Here is a 25,250-nt window from a genome sequence, read left to right as displayed (position 1 = left end):
CCCATCAGGAGAGATTTGATTTATGGCACGGTAAAGTGTCAACAATGCTATGGATAAGCTACAATATGGGCCTCATCTTAAAGCTCCTATTTTAGGGGTTGTAAGTTCATTTTATTTCACAACAAGCAAATAAATGCTCAAAGAAATACAAAGCCGTAAGTATACACTCAGGTAATTATGCCAACACACCTTACTGCTGGCCACATGCTACTTCAGAGAAACTGTTAGAGAAAACACTAAAATAGTATATGACTCTTCAATTAAATCAGTCCCGAGAAATCTCTGTAAGCTAAAATTAATCATTTGCATTACAGTAAAATACTGTCCCTTCATCTAAACACTCACAAGCTTCTCATAGCTTACACAATTCTGAAACTTCTGAGTCTGATTAGACACTTCCACATGGCAAGATGGGATGGAGAGATTAACAACTAATCTATTAATCCACTAGTTTCATACCCATCTATTGCAGAGGTCCTTATAGAAAAAGATGGACACAGAGTTCTACATCCTGAAGATAATGTGCAGACTTCTGTATGCTTCTACTTAACAGAAGCACAGTTTGACGCTCCATGTATTTTACAGACTCCAGACTTCTCCTACATGCATACAGTAAAATTAAGATTTTGTGAAAGTCTAAAAGCAAACATAAACTAAGTAATCTACCTGTAAGGTGTTGCAGTCTTGTTAGCATTTGCCACCATCTAAAAAGAACAGACACAGGTATATTGCGTAAACTGATTCACTCAAAGTAATGGTATGAGTAATGTATTAAGTATAAACTTGACATGAGATAGTTTTAGTATTTTTCACAACTTGCTCTGAAGAAATTAAAATATACTATTAAGACAAGAAGTAGAATCAAAAGAACACTTACATACCAGAATGTGACTTAGTGTGTTATTTTACCATGTAAATTTTATAACATGCTTTTTTTTATATATATATTTTGTAACATACTTTATTATTATTATTTTTAATACTGTTAACTTTTAAGACATAGCAAGGTATTTCTCAAAGTGATAAAACTATAACAGGAAAAATAAGTCTTCTTTCTTTCTACTTTTTCCTTTTCACCATTAATAACAGAATGTTGAGACTGGAATGGACTTCTGGAAATCATCTAGTCTGACCCCCTTGCTCAAAAGAGAGCCAACTGGAGAAGGTTTCTCAGGACTATGTCCAGTCAAGTTTTGAGTATCTCCAAGAATGGAAACTCCACAACATCTCTGGGCAATTTGTTCCAGCATTTGATGACTGTATTTTAATTTGCATTCACTGCCTCTTCTCTCACTGGGCACTACTGAGAAGGGTCTGCTCTCTCTCTCTCCATTCATCAGGTATTTACAGACATTGTTCAGACATTACTGAACTTTCTCTCCTTCATGCTGAACAGTCACAGCTCTCTCAGCTTCTGTCTGTCAGATGCTCCAAACCTTTAATCATCTTTGTGGCCCTTCACTGAGCTTGCTCCAGAATACCAATGTCAGTCTTTTACTAGCATGCCCAGGAATGGGCATAGCACTCCAAATGTGGTCTCAAAACAGTTATGGTACAAGGGATGGACTGCTTCCCTTTGTTGGGTAACGCTCTTCCTCATGCAGCCCAGGAGGCTGCTGGCTGCACTTGCCACATTCATCATCTTTCTAGGTGACTGAGGTGAGGCTGACTACTGGCCTGTAGTTCTACATATACACCCTTCTTGAAGACTGGGTTGACATTCACTTTCTTCTAGTTCTCAGGAACCTCCCCTTATCACCAGACCTCTCAACAATAATTGAGAGTATCCTTACAATGACATTTGCCACTTCCTCAGCATTCTCAGGTGCACCCTACCAAATCCCACAGACTCATGTATGTCATTACTGGCTCCAAACTTCACATCCCTGACCAGTTCTCCCTGGTTTGTGTGTATCAGGTCTGGCAAAGAGCCTGTGTCCATTCATTGCAGTACTCCAGCAATAGAAGCTATCCCACTATATGTCTGCAATCCCAATGACATGATAACCCTGGAACTGGTGCAGGCCTTGAATTCCTGCCGCATTAAGCCAAGAATTGTTTTAAAATCTGTTACAAATAGCGTCTTTAAAATATCCTAGTAATACTGGTGCCCAAAATAATAATTACATATAGAAATGAACTCCTTCAACAACAAGAGAGAAAAGGAAGAAACAATCCTGTGCATTTTATTGGTATTGAGTTACAGTCCCATTACAATTTATCTTTTCCTTTTTTTTTAAAACTAAAATGCAATATAGAAAAAACATAAAAAGCCTGATTGGTCGATTAGTGGTAAACACAAAGCCTGCTCACAAAAATGGAAAAAAAAGAAGTAGGCACAAAGCAATCTGCTTTGGACATGTAACTACATAGAACTTCACAGTTATGGCCCAGTTTGCTCAAGATTGTAAGAACACTTTTTCTGAACTATAACTTCTTTCTGCACAGAGATCCAATACAAGGGTTGCTCTTGGGCTTCGAAATCACCATTGGTAAAGATGCACAAGGCTGACAAGATACAGGTCTCATACTCTTCTTCAAGGTAAGAAAACTGTCTTCCTTTGGGGGAGGCACATGTACTGGTTTCCAAGGAATGGGGTTACAATATGCTGGAGCCGGATACAAATTTCTATCAGCACTCCCTAAAACATTCAGAAAATACACATAACTAAAAAGGAATATTTATGCTACAATCTTTCCAATGCAAGCAGTTATAATAATCATCTAGACTAATTACTACACAACAGTGTCTTCAGAGAAAGACAGCACAGGCACATCACATAATTTAGGTGATTCAAAATAATAAATATTCCACCTTTTTTTTTTAAACCAGTAACTGGCATATTCTTCACCTCTACTTAAATAATAACCAGGTTGAATGCTCAGTCCTTTGTGTTCTTAATAACTGTAAATGTCTACAAATTGGCTACCTTGTTTTACCTAACCACATGATGGATACGCTTCAAAGTTTGTAATACATTCTACTGAATGACATAAGTGAGTAGAGAAGTATTTTTCAAAAATCATTTAAATAAATGATTGCAGCTGGCAGTATGTAACGAAGGTCCAACCAAAACATGAAGGCAAGGTATATCACTATTTACAAATAAATGTAAGCAAAAGAGTAAAGGTTGTTCACCTGCTTTGTACATGCTTCTTAAACACTCTGAGACCAGAATTTTGGTCCCAAAACTATTTCTGTTGCAAAGTGAAATGGAAGCAATTATTTTAGTTGCATAGAAAAATAATGTGTAATGCAATACCATTTCTTGCTGATTTTCTGCTTTTGTACTATGTGGGATGACAAAAAATACAAAAATAAAGTAAGACTTGTGAAACAGCACACTATGAACAGCATTCTCTTCCACACTTCCCTTTCAAACAAAAAAAGGAATAGGATTACAGAAGCCAAGGAGGTACCATGCAGATGAAAAGCAAAACAGAAAGGAAATTTTAGCTCAGTATACAGATTGATGCCCCTGTCTCCTTTTTCAGACAGGACTTCTGTCAGCTTCTAATTGTTCTTGTGTCTCAAAACCCCACCTCTTTTCTAAGGGGGATTCAGGTGTGCTAAGGTGGTGCACACCTTCTGTAACATGAAAACTATCTTTACAAGGATGATGACATAACTAATTTGCTTCACAGGAAACAGTGATTTGCTCTAGTGATTCCTATGCCTGGTGAGAAAAATCAGATAAAATCATAATTTGGGACACCACATAATTATCTCAAATAATACAAATTTCCTCCCAAATAACAAAAAAGGCTAAGAAAAATACAGAAAAGGTCTCAGAATCTGTTTCTCTGACTTATACCATAGTATAGTCATTACTATGTGCCAAAATTAGATATGAGATGAATATCCTAAACAGCCTTCGTTTTACATTAAAATATTAGAAGGAAGGAACCACAAAGCAAAGTCACTGCATATTCGTGTACTAGACATACAAACCTGTAGACTTCCCATGTGGGAAACCATAACCATATAAAGCAGGTTGTGGTTTATTTCTAGCATTTTGCAGCCATTCCTTAAAGATTTTCTCCGATCTTGTTCTCTTCTCCTTTAGCTCAGCCTCCCGTTCTTTTTCTTGTTCCTAGAAATAATAATAAAAAAATTAAGGTACTCCCGGACAAAGCCCTGTACAATATACACAAAATAATAAATAATTTTTTGCAGATTTCCAGACTGCTGAATATATTTCAAATATGTCTTCAAATACGACCACCTTTTCCTAACAATGGAAAAGATGCATTTTTTGGTTTAAGTCTGAAAAAAAAAATTAAAAAACCCCAAACTCCATGTTACTCCAGTGTTTCCCTGAGAAAAACTCAAAGGCTATTAACGAAAATGCATTAACGTGCATCTTACTTTGCTGACCATACCACAGTGTCTCTAATGCGCTAACATTGCAACTCTTGAAAGGTTTTTTCCTACACAACATTGCCATTTGATATCAATATATTCAACGTAAGTTACAGATTAAGTAACTCCATCCAAATAAATGATCAGTTTGTTAATACCTTCTCCTTTTCCTTCTTTTCTGCCTCCTCAGCTCTCTTCTTCTTTAACCATTCTTTATACTTTACGTCAGCCTTTTCTTGTAACTGCATTTTTTCTAGTTCCCTTGTCGCTTTTTCCACCATTTCTTTGCTCAGCTTTCGTTTCCTTTCTCTTCTTTCCTATGCGAAACATATCAAAAAAACAGAATAGAAATTTTTCAGTATATTTCAAGGAGTGATTCTTTTGAGGAATACAGTTAATTTTATTACACAATCACAAAGAAAATTATCATAAACCTGAAAATATATGTGATATTGTAAGCTCTTTGAAGTCAGAACCTATCCATCGCTAGATTCTAGGTAAGATAGTTTTAGACATACAAACTTGTCAAAAAAGATGATAAATTTTACTTTCAGGTCTCCTCATACTACTACATTTACTACTCTGTTTTATTTATTCTGACATTTTTTTTAAACACTTCAGACACTTCTCAATATTTCTGGGAATGAAATACATGGTTGCAGTTCTCAACAATGGTGTGTTAGCTTTACTTGTTGGTGAATCTAGAGCAAACTACAGTTCCAAATGGAAGTCAGGTAAACTGCCCCATTCTAAGAGTCACTGAGATATGCAGATTGTTCAACACACTTAAGCAGAAATTAACAGGAAAATAAAAAGTTCACATAAAAATCCAGTTCATGTTTTGTGGTACTCTCTTTTTATACTCTTTAGCTTATTCACAGAGGGAATACTTCAATAAATCAATCCACACATCTCTCCTGTTCAAATCATGAAAGGGAAAATGAGAAAACACATTCTAGGGCAGGCAAAATGGTAACTTGAGTGTGAAGTGAAATTGCTGCCCATATGATTTGGAAGACAGAATACACCAGAGGTGTCATTCACTTCTGCATCTTTTCAGAGTGTGTGTATCCAACAACAATGTTCTGAAGATCTTTCTCTAAGCAAACAAACATGTATCTACTGGCCTTTTCTTCATCTAGAGAGGGAGGTATTTTTATTTGAAGAGTAACAATAGCTCTCACTTCTGTTCCTTGTAACCATTATGAAGTGTCTGGAAGCTACTGATTTGATACTATTTCTGCTTAACTCGCTTAGCTCTGAAGCAACTGCATACACATGCGGAAGCAAAAATCTACCAGACAAGCTGTGCACATGACTTGGAGGAGAGGCACAACACTTAAGACCAGTTTCCTCTTAATAGAAAAGAGCTGTTGAAAAAATACATTGGTTTTTTTTTAAGAAATATTCTACTTATACACTTCCCTGCACACTCCTCTTGAACAAAGGAGATATGTAGTTTAGCAGAAACTTATACTGACTCAGAATTATTACAGTTGGCAGTATGGATGTCAAATGCCTAGAACTACAGCTGCAAAGTATAATAAATAAATGAAATACAGGAAAAACACATTCTCAAGAAAACCAGAAATACACTCCCATTCCATTTTACCATTATATATTACCATTTTTCCCATTAAAAGAACAAAAAGGCAGAAAACTAGAGCTCTCCCCATGTGTCCCTCCCCCACCTTTTCCCAGGTTTACTGTACTTCTGGAAAATCCAATTATGCATAACGAAGCAGAAGCTCCATAATACTGGAGCTGGGGACCAGCACAATTCCTTCAGTCTGGTCTAAACAGGATACCTGTTGGTTCAGTGCTTGTCCCCCATACCAAAACTACCACCAATCCAATAAAGTAGCACATAGAGAGTAAAAACTTCAGCTTATACTGCTCTGCAACACACCACACTTCTGCCAGGAAAGAAGCCAGTTTACAGAACCGCTTGAGTTAGTGTGTCCTGTTCTGTTTGCCAATACCAGAAGCACTACTACAATTTTAACATCAGCAGCTATACTATGCACTGTGGGACTTCCACCCACCACACCCCACCTGCCTCCTTTTACAAGCTATGCTTTATTAGGTCTGTCTACCATAATCTCCAAGGTGGATGTTTCTTCACCTAAAATCATAAAGATACTTTCAGTAGTACTGCTCTGGTATACTCTTGTCAAATATTCTTACTTGACAACAAACACTTCTTTGTGTACAAAATGCACACTATTTCACAAAACAATTGCAACTAGCTATTAGCTCTATTTTCTCTTTGGTTTTTTGTTGCTTGGTGGGTTTTTTTCAATTTCACTTTTAATACATTCTAGCAAACATCAGCTTAATCTGTTTTGTAGTATAGGGAAAATGGTCAAATATTAATACACTCCAATTTCAATGCATATCTGGAATGTAAAACTACACAGAATTATAAAACAATTGGTCTTATTAATATGACTTCACAACACTGAGGCCTGTACATGTGATAAAACTATTTACAACCAAGACCAATGAAAAATTCATTTCATTCTGAGAACTAAAAAAAAGTTGAGATTCTGAAATGTTTTTATGCTAATGAAGAATGGAAACAAGATCTTTCTTAACATGAAACAAATGCTTCCATATTTAAAAATGTTGAAAAGAAAAAATAATGTATTTTTGGCAAAGTATTTAAATATCACCTTCCTGAAAAAGGCAAATAACCAATTGTCTAAGCTGTTCCTCCTTCTTCATCTAAAATTCATCTCAATCTCTTTTATTCAGAGCTGTTTCTCTGTCTCTTCATTACCAAATACTCCCAAATGCACCAACAACTCTGGAACACATAAAAATCATTAATGTAGATGAGAGATATATGTTAAATCAGTGAGTTAAACTATGGGAGAAGGTGGCTTACAAAGATTTCACACATTTTGTTGTTTGCTGACTTACCTCTGACGTACATGAAAGTAAGTTACAAAACTAAGGATCTTCCAAAACTACAGTCTTTAGCTAAGGGTCTTATTGTATAAAAGACATTAAAATAAATATAGGAGAAAACTGAAAAACTGGGCTACTTCCATACCTATGGAGTTGTTCCATAATGGAAAACAATTATAAGCAGAAAATAGACTAAAAATCTTTCTAAATACTATAAAAGAAAGGCAGGGAAGCTTCTTAAATTATGTATCTTAAATGACAATACTTAGATGAGTTTAGCTACTATCTAGGCTGACTCAAAGTTAAATTAGGTCCTATGTAAACAATAACATGCCATACACACTATCATGAAAGCCATGACTATTGCTAAGTTTTACTTCCAGTGAGACATCCGTAAGACAGGGAGACTCCCTGCAGAATTACAGACTTTACAGCAGCCTAGAAATTTTTCTGCAGACAAATCAGAAATGCTTCCTCCTTCTCTCACAATCAGAACAGCTTTTCCTTCATAAAGTTAGTGTACACCACATTCCCAGCTACTTTAGTAACTTGTTTCATGTCAAGCTTCTATCACCCTGACATTCCCAGCTTTTTCCCCATCCTCATTATAAAAGTCTATCAAAAATGCTATGAACATATATATTAAGGTACATGTTCTTCACTCCGTCTTTTACTTTCCCTTCCATGTACATATGAGGGAAGAAATTACTTGTTTATGTTTGGTGTTGTTTAGATTGGGTTTTAAAAATCCTCTTTGATCTTGTCTTCGAAACAGTCACAATTTATTCACTAAACCACTAGTAAATTTACATACACTAAAATATGGTTGCGGGTATTACATAAATTAAGGTATTGATTGTAAAACATCCAATTACTCATTGCAGGAAAGGCTTGTTCTCCTGCCACCCTGCCCAAGCACATAACTAAGGCGAAAGGTTACAAATCTACCCTGAAGGTTCACCACTCTGTGCTGTGATTCTATCAAGTCTCAGAACCTAATGAAGTCTGGGCTAGGTCAATACTTGGAAATCCCCCACCCAACACAAATCCATCTGTCCCACAAAGCAGTGAATGGTGACTCAGTTCACAGCATGTGTCCTACTGAGTCAGTATTAATTACTAACTTTTCAAGAAAAATCAGAACTACATGTATGTGGTGAATGGTCAAAGGATTTTAAAATTTGAAGCATCCCACTTTCTTCCTGACAGAAGGTAGAAATATTAAATAATTTTTCATGCAGGAAAAAAAAACCCTAATTGCTTTTGAAACATAGGCACTATATCCAACTCAAAGAAAACTACTAAAATATATGTTTCTGTATTTTCACATCAATGACTAAATGAGAGGCTGGAATGCACAAAGTGCAGGGGCGTTTTCTGTTTTGCATTTTCTATGCAGACTGTCACTGAGTAGAAGTATTTCCAGAAACTAATGATGTGATTGATATTTTTAAGATATTTTTACTTCTCACAGCAATCCTTTCCATCTTATGGTCCGCAGAATGTGACAACATTTTTCTATTCACAGATAAGGGTTCTACTTCACAGCGGTTTGCTAACAGCTAGCATATTCTAGCATCATTTAATGCTGACTGATGGCAAAATACAGGAAAAGCCCACATTGCCGACATCAGAACACACATCCAAATTTACTCGTTTATCCTCATAATAATCCTGAACATCAACCACTTTTAGCAGTCTTGGAAATCTGGGTCATTCAGACAATTGTAATTATCTTTTCAATTTTGCCCTGTAACCCAAATCAGTGACCAAGCCTAGGCCACAGGAGTACTTCTTTAATCTCTCTAGAATTTCCATGTGAAAACAAGAGGCTAGAAAGGAGGTCAACAGAGGTCTGAGCAGCAGATGTCTCCTGACAGGCAAGTTTATATCAATTTACTGCTGAAGTTCACACAAAGTCAGTGCAGACCCCACTGCAGTCTGGGAACCGGAGAATTACTGATCTTTCTCCCAAACTGTGTTCATTTCATATGGGGACTCAATGTATGTGACAAACAAAGTTTTAGTGTACTTGGTCCCTGGAACACTATTGGGATTTTCAGAAGAATGTGGACTCCACGAATGCTGCTGAAATACATGAGCACTCATATTCACCTGTCACCCTGAATTCCTCTTCCAAAACTCTGTCTAAAACTCATTCTAACACTCACTATGAAAAAATAGTTCATTCTACTTACAGAAATCTAAAGGTAATTAAGATTCAGGTACAACCTAAAATTATAACCATGGCATTGATCGTGCATGACATCACAGAAAAAAATTGTGTAAAGACTTTCCAGGTTCAGAGAGTAAAAGACCCACAATATGAAAAAAAAAATCCATAAGAAATTAAGCCCAGACCCACAAAAACAATTTAGATATGTAAAGACAGGTATGCACACAGAAAATTTTCATTCTTAAATGCAGTTGATTCTCATGACTGGAAATCATGTCTACTAGAAGCTTCCCTCACAAACACATTTCTTGAAAGGGTTCAGTCTTGAAAAAAGTAGACATCTTAGCATCTCTTTCAAGTCTAAACTGTCAGCAAAAACCATAGTACATCAGGCTCTACATTAGCAACCAGTGCTTTGACTCAACAACAGTTCAGCTGTAAGAACATTAACCTAGGACAGGGTAGATCTGGATTTCATTACATTTCTGCCTGAGGAGATTCCAACTAACATGTCCCCAGGCTGCAGGCTGGGATGACAGGATTCTCCACCCCTTCTGTGGAAGTGGCATCACTCCTCACAAAATAATTAACAACTCATTGGATGAGAGAAAGACAGTATGAGCAAGCATAGCTTTTGAACTTGAAAGTCATGCTTGAGCTGTTGAACAATCTGTGCTCTGTATTAACCATGCTGAGATAAAGTACATATTAAACAAAAAGCCTTTGGTGTAAGAGTTGGCATCTAGGTGTCTCTTCTGGGAGGAATTACACAGCACAGCAAAAAGGGAAGTGTCATAGGTTAGCAAGCATAGTCCCGGAAGGGATGTCCTTGCTAAGGGGTGCTTACAGTTTCCTCTGGGACCTGATAGAACCTATCAGCTGGCCAGTTTGAATATGGACAATTCTTTAAGCCACTTAAAATTGTGATCGCCTCTGTGATACACACTTAAGAATAGACAAACTCCCCCCTCCAAGCTCTCTCTCGTTTCCGGTGCTGGGACAGGTGGCTGCGGGCCCCGAGTGGGGCCAGTGGGCCCGGTCCAGGCCCTGCTCGGCCATCCTGGAGCCAACGGGCCTGTTCCATCTGTGGACCCCCCCCCCCCCCCCCCCCCCCCCCCCCCCCCCGCCTTGCTGTGGGCAGCCGGAGCAGCTCGGCTCCCCCCCTCTCCACTTCGATAAGCCACATTCCAGCTGCAAGGCCGAGGTGAGATTAACCCTTTTAGAGCTGTGAAGAGCTGAAAACCTGACGGAAGAGAAAGAGGAGATGCTTAAAGCTGAAAGTCTGTTGTGAAGCTATGATATATCAGAGTATCCCGTTGTAATTTCATGAAGATATGGGGGGTGGAGTGTTCAACTCGCAAGCAAAAGCACCTGCGCTGAGATAGGCAGATGCTGACGCAGCTGTAATTTCATGAGAAGTTTGGACAGGGAGAGATGGACCAGATGAGGACTTTTGCTCCAAACAGGAAAGGAGAAAACCTCAGTTCCTAGAGATGCTCCCAGAGATAGTCCTAACGATGAAGATGAGGAAGACCCTTTGCTCCCAGGGAAGGAGAAGGGCCTCTGTTCTTGTTTCTGAATGGCTCAACCTTAAAATTGTACCCCAAAAAACTTCAAGAGTGGACCCTCGAAAGCAGTTGCGGGAAAAGCTGCAAGTCGGGGGAAGGGACTCACACGCAGGCAGAGAGACTCCTCTTCCTAAATGGACTGAACAATATTTGGAAGTGGGCGGCTGTCTTGTTGTGATAACGTTTTCATAGCACGAGCAAGAAGAGACTTCTCTTTTAAATAGACTGAACAAGGTTATTATGGAAGTGGTAAACAGACTGAACATCTTAAGGGTTGTCTTTTTACATTATCAGTGGGAGAAGGGAGGAAGGTGGGGGGGAGGAGGAGAGTTCTGAAGGTGGTATAATTTTTTTTTTCCTTCTTTTAGGTCTGTTAATAAACTTCTTTATATTCTTTCAAGTTTGGTGCCTGCTTTGCGTTTCTCCTAATTCTTATCTCACAGAAGATAAACAGTAATGAGTATTTTGGACCAAACCACTACAGGAAGTCTGCTCCAAGAACAGTCATTCATTACTATACAGTGTGATGGTTCTAGGCTTTCATATACTTCTTACTGCTTTTTGCTTCTCATAAAGACTATCAGCCAACAGCACAGTAAATGGTAAGAACAAAATTTTCAGTGAAAAAGCATTCAAACAGAACTTTTCCATCCTGAACCTAGTTTCCATTAAAATTATATTTTTCAGTAAGTAAAGGGGTCTTATTGAAAAGAAAAGAACAATAAAAATGTTGAACATCCAAATTCTATTCTTAATGCCTGCTTGGTCATATTTACTTTTAAGAAAAAAAAAGAGTGTTGCCTTATTCTCTATTCAACAATGCAGAAAGTATTAGAAATGTTACAGTCGAATTTAGATTGGTATTAGAATAATTGGTTTTTTCAATGGAAAATTGTAACTTCACCACTTGTGCTTTTACAACTTTGCTAGGTATCACATTATTACAGCATAAAGAATTACATGCAAAGACTAAATACAAGGATGTTAATAAAATGAGTTTCAGAATTAGTTATTTTGGGATGCAAGCATTCCTCTTTGGGGATTTCTCTTACTGTTGCAAAGATACGCATAACACATGTAGTGGGTTTTGTTTTGGATGGACTTAATTTTCTTCATAGCAGCTCCCGTTGTGCTTTGTTTGGATTTGTGAACAAAACAGTGTTTGTTGATAACATAAGTTATCACTAATCAATGCTTACGAAGCTTCAAGGTCTTTTCTGCTTCTCATCCCATCCCACCAGTGCATAGTCAGGGGGGTTGCGCAAGGAGTTGGGAGGGGGCAAAGCCAGAACAGCTGACACCAACCAACCCAAGGGATATCCCAGACCATACTGCTCAGCAATAAAAGCTGGTGGGAGCAAATGAGGGGCTACGTGGGGTCTCAACTGCCTACTGGGGCTAACCCAAGAATGTAATGTGTATATATATATATATATATATATAATGTAAATATTTATATTTACACACATGTATATATATGAATTGAATACTCTAGATATTGCTAAGTTCATATTCTATTGGCATTGTAAAAATGAAGCAGCTTTGCAGAGTCAGTAAAGGTGGATTAAATATGATTTGAAGATACCATATTAGATTGTAGCAGGTAGAGTACACTGCATCAGAGTTGATTTTTTTAATATGTAATCAAAAAGCTGTTGTCATCAAGCCTGACCTTTAATCCTAATATTTTATTCAGCAATAATTCATAAGAGGTTCTGACTGTTATGACAATGTTAAAGAATTAAACAGTCATGGCAGTTTACAGGCTCTTCACAGTTTATGCATTCACAATGCATTTCTCAAAAGCTTTTCATCCTTTGATTTGAAACCAGTACTTTGATTTAATCAGTAATTCCACAATTACAAGTACCTTACCAAAGTGTCCACAGCTGATGATAGGAATGAAAGAGACTTCACATTATAGGATCAGAAGTTCACATAAAACAGAAAAAGAAAAAACCTTGGCTACTGCCAAAAGCGAAATTCCTATGCTATGGCAAAATATTAGGAGGTAAGTCTTATATACCTCAGATTCTGCAGATATGGTCTTGTAAACACTGCACTCTCTACTACTACTCTAATAGATACGCAAGTCTTAAACCCAAATTATGCCTACAACGGTAAAGGCAGGGGCTGGGCTCCCATTTACATGAACATAAGAACACTTCATGTGAGACTACATAAAGAGCAATAGTCAAAACCATCCTCAGTTCTTTAAATAATTAACAGTAAAAGAACACTAGCAAAGAGTTCTCCATACTGCACCTCATTCTTGGGAAATGAGGTGGTAAGGGTAGGGTTTTCTTCCTGGAAGAAGGCTACATGTATCTTGAATCAATTAGTTCAAGGGAAAATAAGGGAAAAAATAAATCCAACTGGCTTCAGAGAGCAGCTTACATATATTCCAAATCAGAAGAGAAGCTCCAGGAACTTCCACTGATTAGAACACAGTAAGTTATCACTCAGTAGGACCAGTGCCTGGTCACACTGTGAAGGAACTTGGAATTGAACCATACTGAACAAGTTCTCAAGAGTGGTGGCCTTCAAAGGAAACACTACAAAAGAAAGTATGAATGAGTGATCAACTCTGAACGTCTATGACCTTAACTATCATGTTATTTTACTGCATGTTTTTTATCCAGCCAGAGTTTTGTCATCGCATATTAATTGAACAGAATTTAGATGAGAGAGAAAAATCTTTGGAAGGAACCAGAAATGTGATTCCCAAATATTCTGAGGATAAATAGCAGTATTTTTTATCTTCCTCCTTAAACTGTAATTTACCCAAGTCTGTAAACAGTCTACTTATCATCTACAACCAGCTAAGCCAAAGAGTAACAAAACTTCTATTTGTTAAACAAGACCATATTTGACAAGCCACAAGTCATACAGATGCCGCTATGGAGAGAAGCTTTTCAAAATGTATCACACAAGTAGGTACCCCGATTCAAATAATTCCAAGACACAGTTTAGAGGACTGTATTGAAGGTGTTGGCTGCACATTTTGTGTTAAACTTACTCAGTGGTGGAGAACAATGACTGAAGTTAACTCATTTGTTCAGAATCTACGTGGAGTCACAGGAGATTACAGACTTCAAAGGCCTCTTCTTTTTAATGATAAAATTCTAGCCATTCTTTACTTCTTGGTTTTATTTTCAATAAAAAACTTCATTCTAAGAATGGGTCCTTTCTTGGCTGCTCCCCCTCCAGAAAAGAAAAAAACCCACAGTGCAATAATGAACAGACAGAGAGAAAATAGGATTTCACAAGCATTAATTCTAATCTGAAGAAATTAAATACAAATTAGTTTTCAATCTTGAATACCTATTCAAGATGTAGTTCAATGATAATATGGCAATCAAGGATGTCAATTCCTTTTGTTTCAAACTCTGCAGTTCACTATAAGCGCCTTACCAAGCTGGAGCCTAAAACCAGCAATAAATAATCAAGCAAATACCAGAGAGATGAAGACAGATTCTAATGACTTTGCTGATCTATCTTCAGTTCCGCATAACACTTAAACCAAGGCTACTTTAATAATGAAAACAGGACACTGAACACCAAATTTACTTGCTCAGCATTTATAACCATAACAACCTCATTTTTATCAATAACTCTAACAGTAACTCAGAAATAACAGTTCTAGTTACATAAAAAATCATGTTATGTTCATTTTTCTTCTGGAATCCAAAGCATGCTTAGAGTTATTTTAGAGTTAAAATATTTCAATTGATACTCCTATGACTTGCTAAAAAGTCAACAGACAATTTACTGTTTGCCCACAAATTACTCTAAGAGGGAGAGAAAGTAAGACTATTTTTGTCCAGGAGAGATCCAGTACCTTACTGAAAATTGTACAGGCATTGTTAGGTCCAGGAAAGTGCCTAACAATTGATTTTATTAAGCTTTTAATTCCTAGTGAGCTGCAAAATTTTGCCATAAACAAATACTTGTATAACCATTATTTCATGGCTTAGCATCTTCTTATATGGCTCATTATTTCAAAATACTACTTCTAGTTCACTTACAACCTTTAAGAACCACAAAAGCTATTTACATAAAGAATACTAAATAGCTAGGATTCCTTTATTTTCAAAAATAGTTTATGTAAAATGAAAGAAAGAAAACTGTAACAACACATAATTTTTAATCTATATTAAATAATAAAAAAACCAATAGTGAACACACAAACAGTGTTCAAGCTTTGCTTCCTAACCCCACCCTAAAGGACCATATTTAACAGTTAGAGCATCACAACTAAAATTGCTATACAAGAACACTGGCTTGACATACAGAAAACCAAAATTCTTTTATGCAAACACAAACATTTTACTTCTGACATAAATGTCTCTCACATTCACAGTATGAAGACTCTTCCAGCAGTGTCTCCTGGTGCTGGATGCTCAAGATGAAGGAAAAAGTTTCACGTATGCTCAAGTGTGCCTTACTTTCTTCATCACTACAGTACTGAGCAATGGAAAAGGATACAGACTTGTGGAGATTACAGAGATAAGATCCCTGAAAGTACTGTCTCTTGGCAAATAAAGCATTTTCTGCACTCTACACACAGGGCTCAGAATCAATAACTGAACTTGAAAAAGGTGAGTGCTTAATGGAAATTTCAGTAAAGTATACTGTAAGTTTTGCCTCAAGAAGCACCTTTTTATATTTCTATGAGAAAGTGTTTTCCAAATAGGAGATATATACACAATCCCCTAGAAAATTGTATCAACTGTGAGTGCTCATGACTCTAACCTTAACTACAGCTGAAATCTTGATGCAATTTCAAACATCTTAGTCACTGAATTGACATATTTATCCTTCAGTCTGTATCCAGTTCCACAAATAATCTTGTGGAAACTTGAAATGGGACAGTCTATGCAGCACAAATATCCTATGGACAGATAAGCTTTTAAGTTCAGTTTGTCCTTGATTTGAGTGTGGCTTATAGGAAAGACTAGCCAATGAATCATCTGATTTCAATTAAAATCAGCTTACTTTTCTAAACACTTGGGACATGTTCTAAGGATGACATTATGCTTCCAAAACATAATATGATAAAGTCCAGACACAAGTATGTTTTTTTGCCTGTCCTCTGGGCTGGTTTGATTACGATAAAAAAGACCTCCTATTCCCACTGACAACAGAATAGAAGCTGTTAACCAGTAAATCCACAAAGTTCCAAGGAAAATCTGAATAAGTAGAAATTTATAGAAGTTGAAGGAGGGGATAGGGGTAGTGAGGAGGAGACAGAAGGAAAACTTCTGGTTTTGAACTGGAAGTGTTTTAAGAGGCAGATCAACTCTTTCAAACCAATGAATAGGTACAGACGCCTAGAATTTAATTTTCATTTAAATTTCATTTTGGAAGAGGAAAATGGCATTGTATATGCTGAATAATAAATCTACTTTTTGCTGTGTAATTTAATTAGTAATATAAATCATAATAACTTAATCGAGCAGGATAGGTTCTGCTGTTTATACCAATTATCCAACCAGCATTAAGACTAAGATTAATTAGGTTAGATCCAAACATATGTTATTCTAGTGGTTCTAGGCTGAATCTGAAGGAGGAGTTCTGAAATAATGAAAACAAATGTATTAGGTCTGCCCATCCAACACAGCTAGTGCTATTGGGATATTTTTAGTGAATTTTCATCTGATTTTATTCAGAAACAGAAGTATAGAACAGTAAACAACTGGTATTGCTACAGACCATAAGACAATGAACACATACACCCATGCACTACCAGAGGCTGAACATGCCCTGGTCTCCCAAGCATTCCCAATTCTGCCATCAAGTGCATATGCTCACTTGGTGTGACACAGCTGTATAGAGATCCATTGATGTGGGAGACAGAGGAGTAGAAACTCCTGCAATTAAAGGAGGCTTTGATTTACAACCCTGGAAGAGACTAGGTCTGGCTTAATTGACAGAGATTTGTGGACTTTAAGCAAAAGGATTACAAACTTGTGTTCCTACAATTATAAGTAAAATTGTACACTGGGTGTTTTGGTGAAGGGTTTTAAAATATAATAGTGTGATTTTATATAGTTTAAGTTAAGAATGTAGATGGTATAAGAGAGACATCTGTGTGTACGTGACATGAGAAGTTATTGGTCAAGACACAGCTGCATTGCAGTGAGAAGTGCCACAGGTGATAGGTCATTAATCTAAAACAAAGTGTCGTTTTAAGTATCTATTGGATTAGAAAGTTATAAATTACAATGTAACCCTAAATCTTGTGACTAGTCGCCATTACTCGGAGGTGTTGTAAAATCCCACGCCTCGACTGATGCGTTTGTTATTTTAAACAATAAATCCGTGTAATTGCATAGTCCCATCCCTTAAAGTTATTTTCCTCCGACACGTGAAAGCGCGGGAAACGGTCATATTGAGATCAGGATTCTGTCTGTTTCTGACCTTGGACTCAGGCATCCCCCTCAAGAGAACTTAAAAATCTTTTGATCCCACCCAGAAATTAATTATTGAGTGAAGGAGTTCCCAATTACTAATTGTGGTCTACTGGGAATTTCTTCAATCTGGCCCCATACCTCAATTATCTCTCTAAACCTTACCACACTCTTTGCCTGTTCATGGTGATATTTAACTAAATCCTTCTTCTGGCTCTACAAGACATTGCACACAGACAGGATGTACATTTAACCCAAAACGTTTGGGCACTGAACCTGGGAAGTCTGGGTACATTAAAGATCAAAACCCCAGCTATAATCAGCAGAAAGCTACTGCACAAGATGTACACCAATTGTCAGTTATCTGACTACTCAGAAAACAAATCCCTTTGTATCTCACAGAAAAAAGCCCATCAGTCTTAAAAAAAAGTTTAGCTGTTTTGGCATGTTTTTATAATTTTCAATTAAAGCAGCCATTTACTCAGCAAACTAAAACCATGGAAGTCCAAACAGACTGAGTAAATTTTACATAGGCTTACTCAAGCACGGCATGAATATTTCCAGCCAAAGCAGTATTTACCTCTTCTCTTTTTTTCTGGACCCATTCCTTGTGTTTCTCTTCAGCTATCCTTTTTCTTCTTTCACATTCTTGATATTGCTTCATTTTCTCAAGCTGTATATTCATTTCCTAATTAAAGAAAAAGTATACATCTCAAATCTGTGGTGACCGTTTACAGGCAGTACTGTAAATAGTATTATGGCAATAGTGCTGCAGTTAAAACAAGGTAAGCATTAGATTTTGGTATTTTTCCTTCACTAAGATTTTGGAGAAGATTAATGACAGTCAACACAGAAATACTATGAAATACAACCAATGAAAATGTATAATTTTTAGGATAGTAACTGGAAATACATATTTTAATTAGATTTTGGAAGCAACTAAATGTACCAAATCACTCCACAGTTTATTGAAATGCCTTTTTAGTCAGCAGAATCTTAATTTGCAGCAGTACTTTCCTACAATATTTAAAATTTACATTGTGTACTTCTCTGCACTGTGGAAGGTATCAAAAGCTAAGTGAAGTATTATTCACCTGTGATTTTTAGTACCAGAACTACTAGAACTTTAGGGCTTAACCCAAAACTTACTAAAGCCAAAATTATCGCAGATTCTAGCAAACTTTGAAACAGAAGGCTTATTTTGAAGATGAGAGAAGAAATTCCAAAGTATCTTTATATGATATACAGTATATATGCAGTCACTTGCATCTCTCCAGTGAAGTTAATAAAGAAAAAACATAACTAAGGAGACAATTTGAGATGTCTAGCTTCTCCAACTGTAACATTAACAAAAAGTCCTAATTTTTAATGAAAATTCATACCTTCAAACACAGGACAGATGGAATTATTTCCATGAAACTGATTTTCTGCAGTCAGTTTCAGAAAGAACACCCTTTTCTTATGACATTGAATTTCAGTTTAATAGGACATCAAGAGAAGCTTACAGAGAGCTCAAACACCCACAATACAGACATGGTTTGAAAATACAGTTGTTGCTGTATTGAGGCAAAGTTACAGCAAATAATGTCTCCTTTGAGTTCCAAGACACCTGTATTGCAGGTATCCTGGCTTCTGTAAAAGCTGATGGCACTGTAAGTACCTTAGAAGACCCAACTTAATTCCACTCCAAATGTTTATCCACATTTTTGACATTCAGGGCCGACTTGGTGCTAACGTCATCAAAAGATCTATCTGGGACTTCCCAGTTGTTTCTCGGGATATCAGTTTAGAATACTTTTAATATCCAAACATAGCAATAATTTTTTATATAAATATCACATATTTCATTCTTTTCTGGCATCTTACAGAACTGTTGATTATATTTTTCCCCCAAATATAAGCTTTTCACTTTGCCTTGCTGCAGTTTGACATCTAATGTTTTCAAAATCTTACAAATTAGAAATATTTACCTATATGACTATTTTCTACTAGCATTAAGTAATGTTTGTCCTATGACTGTTCTTAATACTTAGTTGAGAGACATCTGCTAGCTTACATTTACATTACCAATCCAGAATATAAATGGGAAGTCATGAATTGCTTCATTTGTTTGGTTTGTTGATTTTGTTTGATAAGTTTGCTTGATATTAATGGATCAAAGCATATTCCTTAAGTTTAACAAACTACTTTGGTATACTGCTGATCTTTAAAATACTGTTCCTGAACCTTCCAGTGGTACATGTTTTATAAACAACATGAGGTAGCCCACATAAAACAGCTGTATGCTATATTCACTTTACAGATAATCACAGAAAGCCTAGGAAAACATTCAAGGTCAAATAGTTAATCAATAACTAAAGTGAGAAATTACCTAATTTTGATGTGATTGTTCTAATCACTACCCAATACTTCCCATTTGATTTTTAACAACAGTATCATTTAATCAACTGCCAACTACAAACAGAATAATCAAGAAAAGATAGAGTGCTCTCACTTAATTGTGTCCCAGCCCTGGTTCTCAAGAACTGTTCATCTGCAAGGGGGCAAAAGACAGACTGAGGGGGAAAAAATGCTGTAACAGGGATCCCTATCCTGGGAAAGGACACCAAACAGTTGTAAAATTACATGCTAAGTGAGTAACACCACTGTGCCTCAAAACTAACCAAGTAGCTTGGCATACTTACAATCAGTACACACCCCATTTTCTTCTACATGCAGGCATACGTACCCATGATGAAAATCAAGGTAGTAATTATATAAATGTTTTAATTTTCTAAAATTAAACCATTACCTGACAGTTGGATAAACAAAATATTATACAGCACCAGTTCAATGAAGCATAACATTTAGCAAAAGAGAATGCACACAGTATGAATCACGCCAGCAGTGACAAACACACTTTGGAGGCCTAAGACACTAAAAAAAAAAAAGGGAAAAAAACCTACTTGTGTTTCTACAACCAAAGGAAAAGAAAATGCTGTGTTTGCTATCTTCTATTAGACTTAGAATGAAGCCAATTGGATGTAATCACCTCTGCAGCTCTAGCTTGTAAGCGGGCACGCAGTTCCTTCTCTTTGCCAATGAACCACTCTTCCCATGGCGAAAGGTTATCTTTCAAAGGTGACACTTTTCTCCCCCCTGCTATTTCAGAGCATTCAGCCTTCCTGAATTAAAAACAAGAAACATAAGAGAATATTATCTATAATGTATTTGATTGAAAAGTTAAGCAGTGTTACTGTCTTGAAAAAGTACTTTTCTTTTATGGCATAATGTGACAACAATGACAGAATTTTTCTACTTGCTTAGTAATCTCCCTAATGGATAAAATGGCATTTATAATGCACCTCTGACCATCCCCCTTACATTCTACCTTTTACTTACTAAATTCTAGCTTGTTAGTGATTCTAAACTGTGGAACAGATCCAAACATTACCTTTTAGGAATTAAACAAAAATAATACCTTTTAGGAACTAAACAAAAAGATTACCAGTAACATCAAAGTGTCACTTTCCTTCTCACATATGGAAGCCAAGGAAAAACCAAGATTTAATATTAACATCCTATCCTTGGTCACAAGAAGCTCCATGTATCAAGTGGTCTTTAGCAAAAGCAAAGCAAAAGCTAGAATGTATTTTCTTCATTCAAGTCGTATACAACTGGATTCATGGTATCAAGCAACCTCAGCATTACGAATCCATTCATTACTAATGCATCCATTCAATCCAATAAAGTTTTCCACCTTAAAACGCTTTCACAGGAAATGTGCTTAAGAAATACAGCTAGTATACAATACTTGATGGTATTATACAAGATTGTGTTAGACATTTAATAGGATATCTCACATAAGTCACTCATAACTTCTTTACTCATTACTAATGCAGCAATCCTACCCCCGGTCAGAAATATCTTTTATAATATTCTATACATGTATTATTTCATAAGTAACACAATATATTAGGATCCAAGTCAGCAAAGTTTGAAAACATGCCAAGAGATTTCTTTAAAAGATTTCTTCTATCTGCCACAGAATTTTTTCTTGAGAACAAAGCAGTGAAACTAGACTTCACGTTAGTATTTCATATGGATGTACAGACTCTGGAAATACCTACCTACATACATACTTCACTACAGTGAGGAATTCTGTTTGCTGAATCTAAGCTACAGAAGAAGCATCCAACAAGCATATTATGCTAATGCTCAGGAAATCAATCTTTTAAATAGAAGATATCTGGGCTTTATCAATATAAAAGTACAACATATTCACAGGACACAGCAATACTCTGATACTCTATTGCAAAACATTTTCTGTCCCACTCATCTTTAGAATACATGTCTGTGGTAGAAAGCATTTGGGGACAACACCAGTGCTAGGGAGTTTTGTCCTACTCTTCTCTGTTATTTTACCCATATGTGTTTGTGCTAGCAGGACCAAGACAGGGGAACTGATTTACACTGAAACCTACCTGGAACAGGTTTATTTCTCTGAACAAACCCACTTTTACAGTGTGCTGCCACAGAGATCCAGAATAACAGAACTGACAGGGACACCCTTGCATGTCACAAGACCATGCAAGGACAGAAGCAGCACAGACCAAACACTCACAAGCCCAGCATAGTCCAACACATTCTGCTGCACCCTAGGGCTTTTATGCTACAGGATTAATAAAGACCTAAAATTTAACAGAGACAGCTTTTAAACACATACATATAATAACAGATACCACTTAAGAATGTTTAATAAAACGTTTTGTAAGGAAATAAGTCTCTGAAAGTTTATTAAAGGATAAAAGTACTATACATTCACATTCAGGGAAAAACCCTGTAACTTTGCACAGACTTGACATTTTGGGCAGGGATACTTCCTCAATACATTCCTTTGCTTTGCATGATTTGCATTATGGCACCTAGTACTGGAACATGGCTGACAAATTAAACCGACCTTAGAAAAAGTACTAGGAGAATGAATAAATTAAGAAAAATAATATTTACTATGTCTTTTCTGGTATCAGTACTCATTAAATTTAAGCTGTCAACTTCTCAAAAAAGTTATTCACAGTAATAGATTAAAAACTTACTGTAGATGAGTAAGAAATAACAGAAAATGAAGCTTAAACAGAGGAAAACACAAACTCAGTATTAAGGCCTGTTAGGAGAAATACTTCTCCAATACTGTGTCGAAAGCTCTCCAATCGCACCAGAACCCAGCCTTTCTTGGTGTGCATTGCAGCCACCAGTCACACTGTCCCTGGCACACCAACCATGTATTTTGAACCACACAGACCTTGAATTTCACAGGGCCATTTTCTGAAATTCTAGCTTGTTCACAGTTAAGAACTTCTTCAAAATAATTACGGTAAGACTTCTTAAGATACCCCATTCTCAAGTGCGTATTTATTTCTAACTAAGTATCTTAAATCAAACTGGACACATCTGGCATTAGACCTGAAGTCTGATTAATAAAAAACAGTGATTATCATTTGCATATATGCACTGACGTCACACCATCAAACATAGCACTGATCCACAATGAAAGTATGAAAATGCCTAATCCCATTTCAGAAGGCCTTGTTTTCACCCTTTCTCTTTTGCAAATATTGCATTTCCCAATGTATCTGCCTCCAGTTAATTTTTGTGTAGTTTTAAGACGACAAGAACAGAAAGATTCAGAGTCTATGCATATGTGGGGGTCTATATAAGAAGTGGTTTTTATTATTATACTTCCAAGATCTTGGCAGCTATACACAGAAGCTGCTATATGAACACTTGGTAAGCACTTAGTACAACATGGCAGCAGCATTACTCAGAAGCAGTGTCTGCATTAACGAAGCATGTATTTTCCCCACAGTTTAATAAGACTCTGCCAACTCAGGCCCTAAAAGAGGTTGTCTTCAGCTGCATCTTACTGCTGCCAGAGAATACTGCAGCAACAGGCCCAAGAGTTGGGAGCTGTTTCAAATAGCCTCTCAAGCTGCAAAGACAAGTTGTAGCTTGAACAAATTGCAACAGAACTTTAAGGTGCGTGAACAAAATTGCTTATTGGGAAGAAGTATATGGAGAGGTAACAGAAAAACTGAAAGGGATCACGAACTGGCTGATCTCTTCACTCTGAAGCTTCTGACTACACTTGAACACTCTTTCCCTGGATTTTTAGCACCTTTTTCAAGAAATGCTTTTAAGCAAAATTCACTGTGATCCATATTCCTTCACTGCTCTCCATGGAAATTTGAAAACCATGCTGGAAACCTGCACCCCTGTAAAGCTCTGCTGTCCTTTCTTTACTCCACTGTCACTTTTAGCTCAGTTCAACCTTGCTAGTTACATTCACCAGTTAATGCATAAGTCTGGGAAGTTTCCATCATAAAGTGGTATTCCAGAATAGGATAGGCACTCCCTGCTATTCCCCCTTCTGTTTTAAAGGGAAGAATAAGAATTATTTATTCTCCTATCAAGCCAGCGAGATCCCAAGTAAAAAGAAGGCGTATTATGTTTGCATATAATTAAAATGGAACAAGATGTAAGCCACAGGAGCAGGAGCTGTGCAATGCATGCATACAAAGCTGAATCTGGACCCAGCCATATACACTACGAAAAACAGCCCTTTAGTCCGCAACCACTTTTAAATTAAGGCAGGAAACATTGCAGGCCAACTGCCTATAAACAATTCATGAGCCCATAAAAATACTCAGCTGTTCACTGAGAAGACTTTCCAAAAAAAAAAAAAAAAAAAAAAAAAAAGGAACAAAGTGCTTAATGCACTTATCTATGCAAACAAGCCTATATTTATTAAAATAATCTTCTGTCCCCAGAGTCTCCAGCGGAGGGAAACGAGTTGCAGGGGCCCGCTGGTCACAAAGGGCAGTCCCCGAGCTCCCTGCTCGAGCCCGGTCCCTGCCGCAGGGGTTACCTATCGCCTGCCAGGCTCCGGGAGGCCGCCACCCGCTCCTCCTCCTCACAGCCCGGGGAGCTGGAGCGAGACGCGAGGGAGAGCGGGGAGCCTCTGGAGGGGCTGAGGGGGTCCTCGCCCTCAGAGGGCGGCGAGCTGAGGACGGTGGCCCCGCTGTTCCTGGTGCTGCAGCAGCGCCGGGCGCCACCGCTCATGGCGGGAGCCACCGGCGGTTACCGGCAGGGGCGGTCCAGCCCGAGCTCCCAACGGCCCCCGCGGCCGCAGCAACCGGGTCTCCCACGGCCGCCCACCCTCGCGTCCCTCCCGCCTGGCCCGTCCCTGCCGCACTTCCGCCCTACCCGTGGAAGTGCCCGCCCAGCCCTGCTCCGTCCGGTGCGGCCAGGGCCGAGGCAGTGCCTGGGAAGAGACACCGGGACAAGACGGGGTCAGAACCGGCGGCCACTGATACGCTTTTGACCAGTGAGTCGACTCCTCCCAGCACATGGGATCTGACGGAGGCACCCCGGCCCGGGAGAGGAAGCAGGTCCGGGACTGCCTGCCTGGCCCTCAGCTTCTCCAGGGTGATCACTGACACGCGTATGCTAATCTATAGGAACTCCTCACAGTTGTTCTTTCTTACTTAACATTTTTGCACAAGTACCAGTTCAATAAGCAGGAACCAATAACCTCATCTGCAGGTGACAATCCCAATACATCAGAAGAAGGCAACTTAACATTTTTGAACAGCCAAGTCAAAATTTGTAACCCATACTTGCCGTAAATTGCAAAATCCCATTTCAGTCCTCACAATTACTATCTTGTTTCTGATTCAAAGTTCTAAAGACCTGGTTTGCCTACACCTCTGCTAGGCAAACGGTGTCCTTTGCCTTCTCTATCAGTTAATTCTCCATGGAGTCTACAACTATCTGTAATA

General features: G+C 37.7%; 1 protein-coding gene across 1 annotated transcript; it reads right to left on the bottom strand.

Annotated features, from left to right (window-relative positions):
- Nucleotides 1-2,159: 2,159 nt before the first annotated feature.
- CCDC34 (coiled-coil domain containing 34) lies at nt 2,160-24,655 on the bottom strand. Its single transcript, XM_032110728.1, has 6 exons — nt 24,338-24,655; nt 20,465-20,597; nt 18,014-18,121; nt 4,522-4,680; nt 3,953-4,094; nt 2,160-2,642 (listed from the first exon to the last, which is right to left on the bottom strand). The coding sequence occupies exons 1-6, from the start codon at nt 24,529-24,531 to the stop codon at nt 2,428-2,430; spliced, it is 951 nt and encodes a 316-aa protein (XP_031966619.1). The 5' UTR covers nt 24,532-24,655; the 3' UTR covers nt 2,160-2,427.
- Between the last annotated feature and the right edge of the window lie 595 nt (nt 24,656-25,250).

Source organism: Corvus moneduloides, chromosome 6, assembly GCF_009650955.1.
Source record: "Corvus moneduloides isolate bCorMon1 chromosome 6, bCorMon1.pri, whole genome shotgun sequence".
In the NCBI taxonomy this organism is placed as follows: domain Eukaryota; kingdom Metazoa; phylum Chordata; class Aves; order Passeriformes; family Corvidae; genus Corvus; species Corvus moneduloides.
The sequence above is the reverse complement of the archived record's forward strand: the minus strand, read 5'-3'. Positions and strand labels throughout refer to the sequence as shown.

What these genes read in the sequence shown, in the direction of transcription:
- CCDC34 (XM_032110728.1), bottom strand. Translation starts at nt 24,531, where the DNA reads ATGAGCGGTGGCGCCCGGCGCTGCTGCAGCACCAGGAACAGCGGGGCC. An exon ending in CGGAGCCTGGCAGGCGATAG is followed by an intron (nt 20,598 to 24,337) that starts GTAACCCCTGCG and finishes TTTTTAATTCAG; the next exon opens with GAAGGCTGAATGCTCTGAAA. An exon ending in CCCACATGGGAAGTCTACAG is followed by an intron (nt 2,643 to 3,952) that starts GTTTGTATGTCT and finishes TGAATGTTTTAG; the next exon opens with GGAGTGCTGATAGAAATTTG.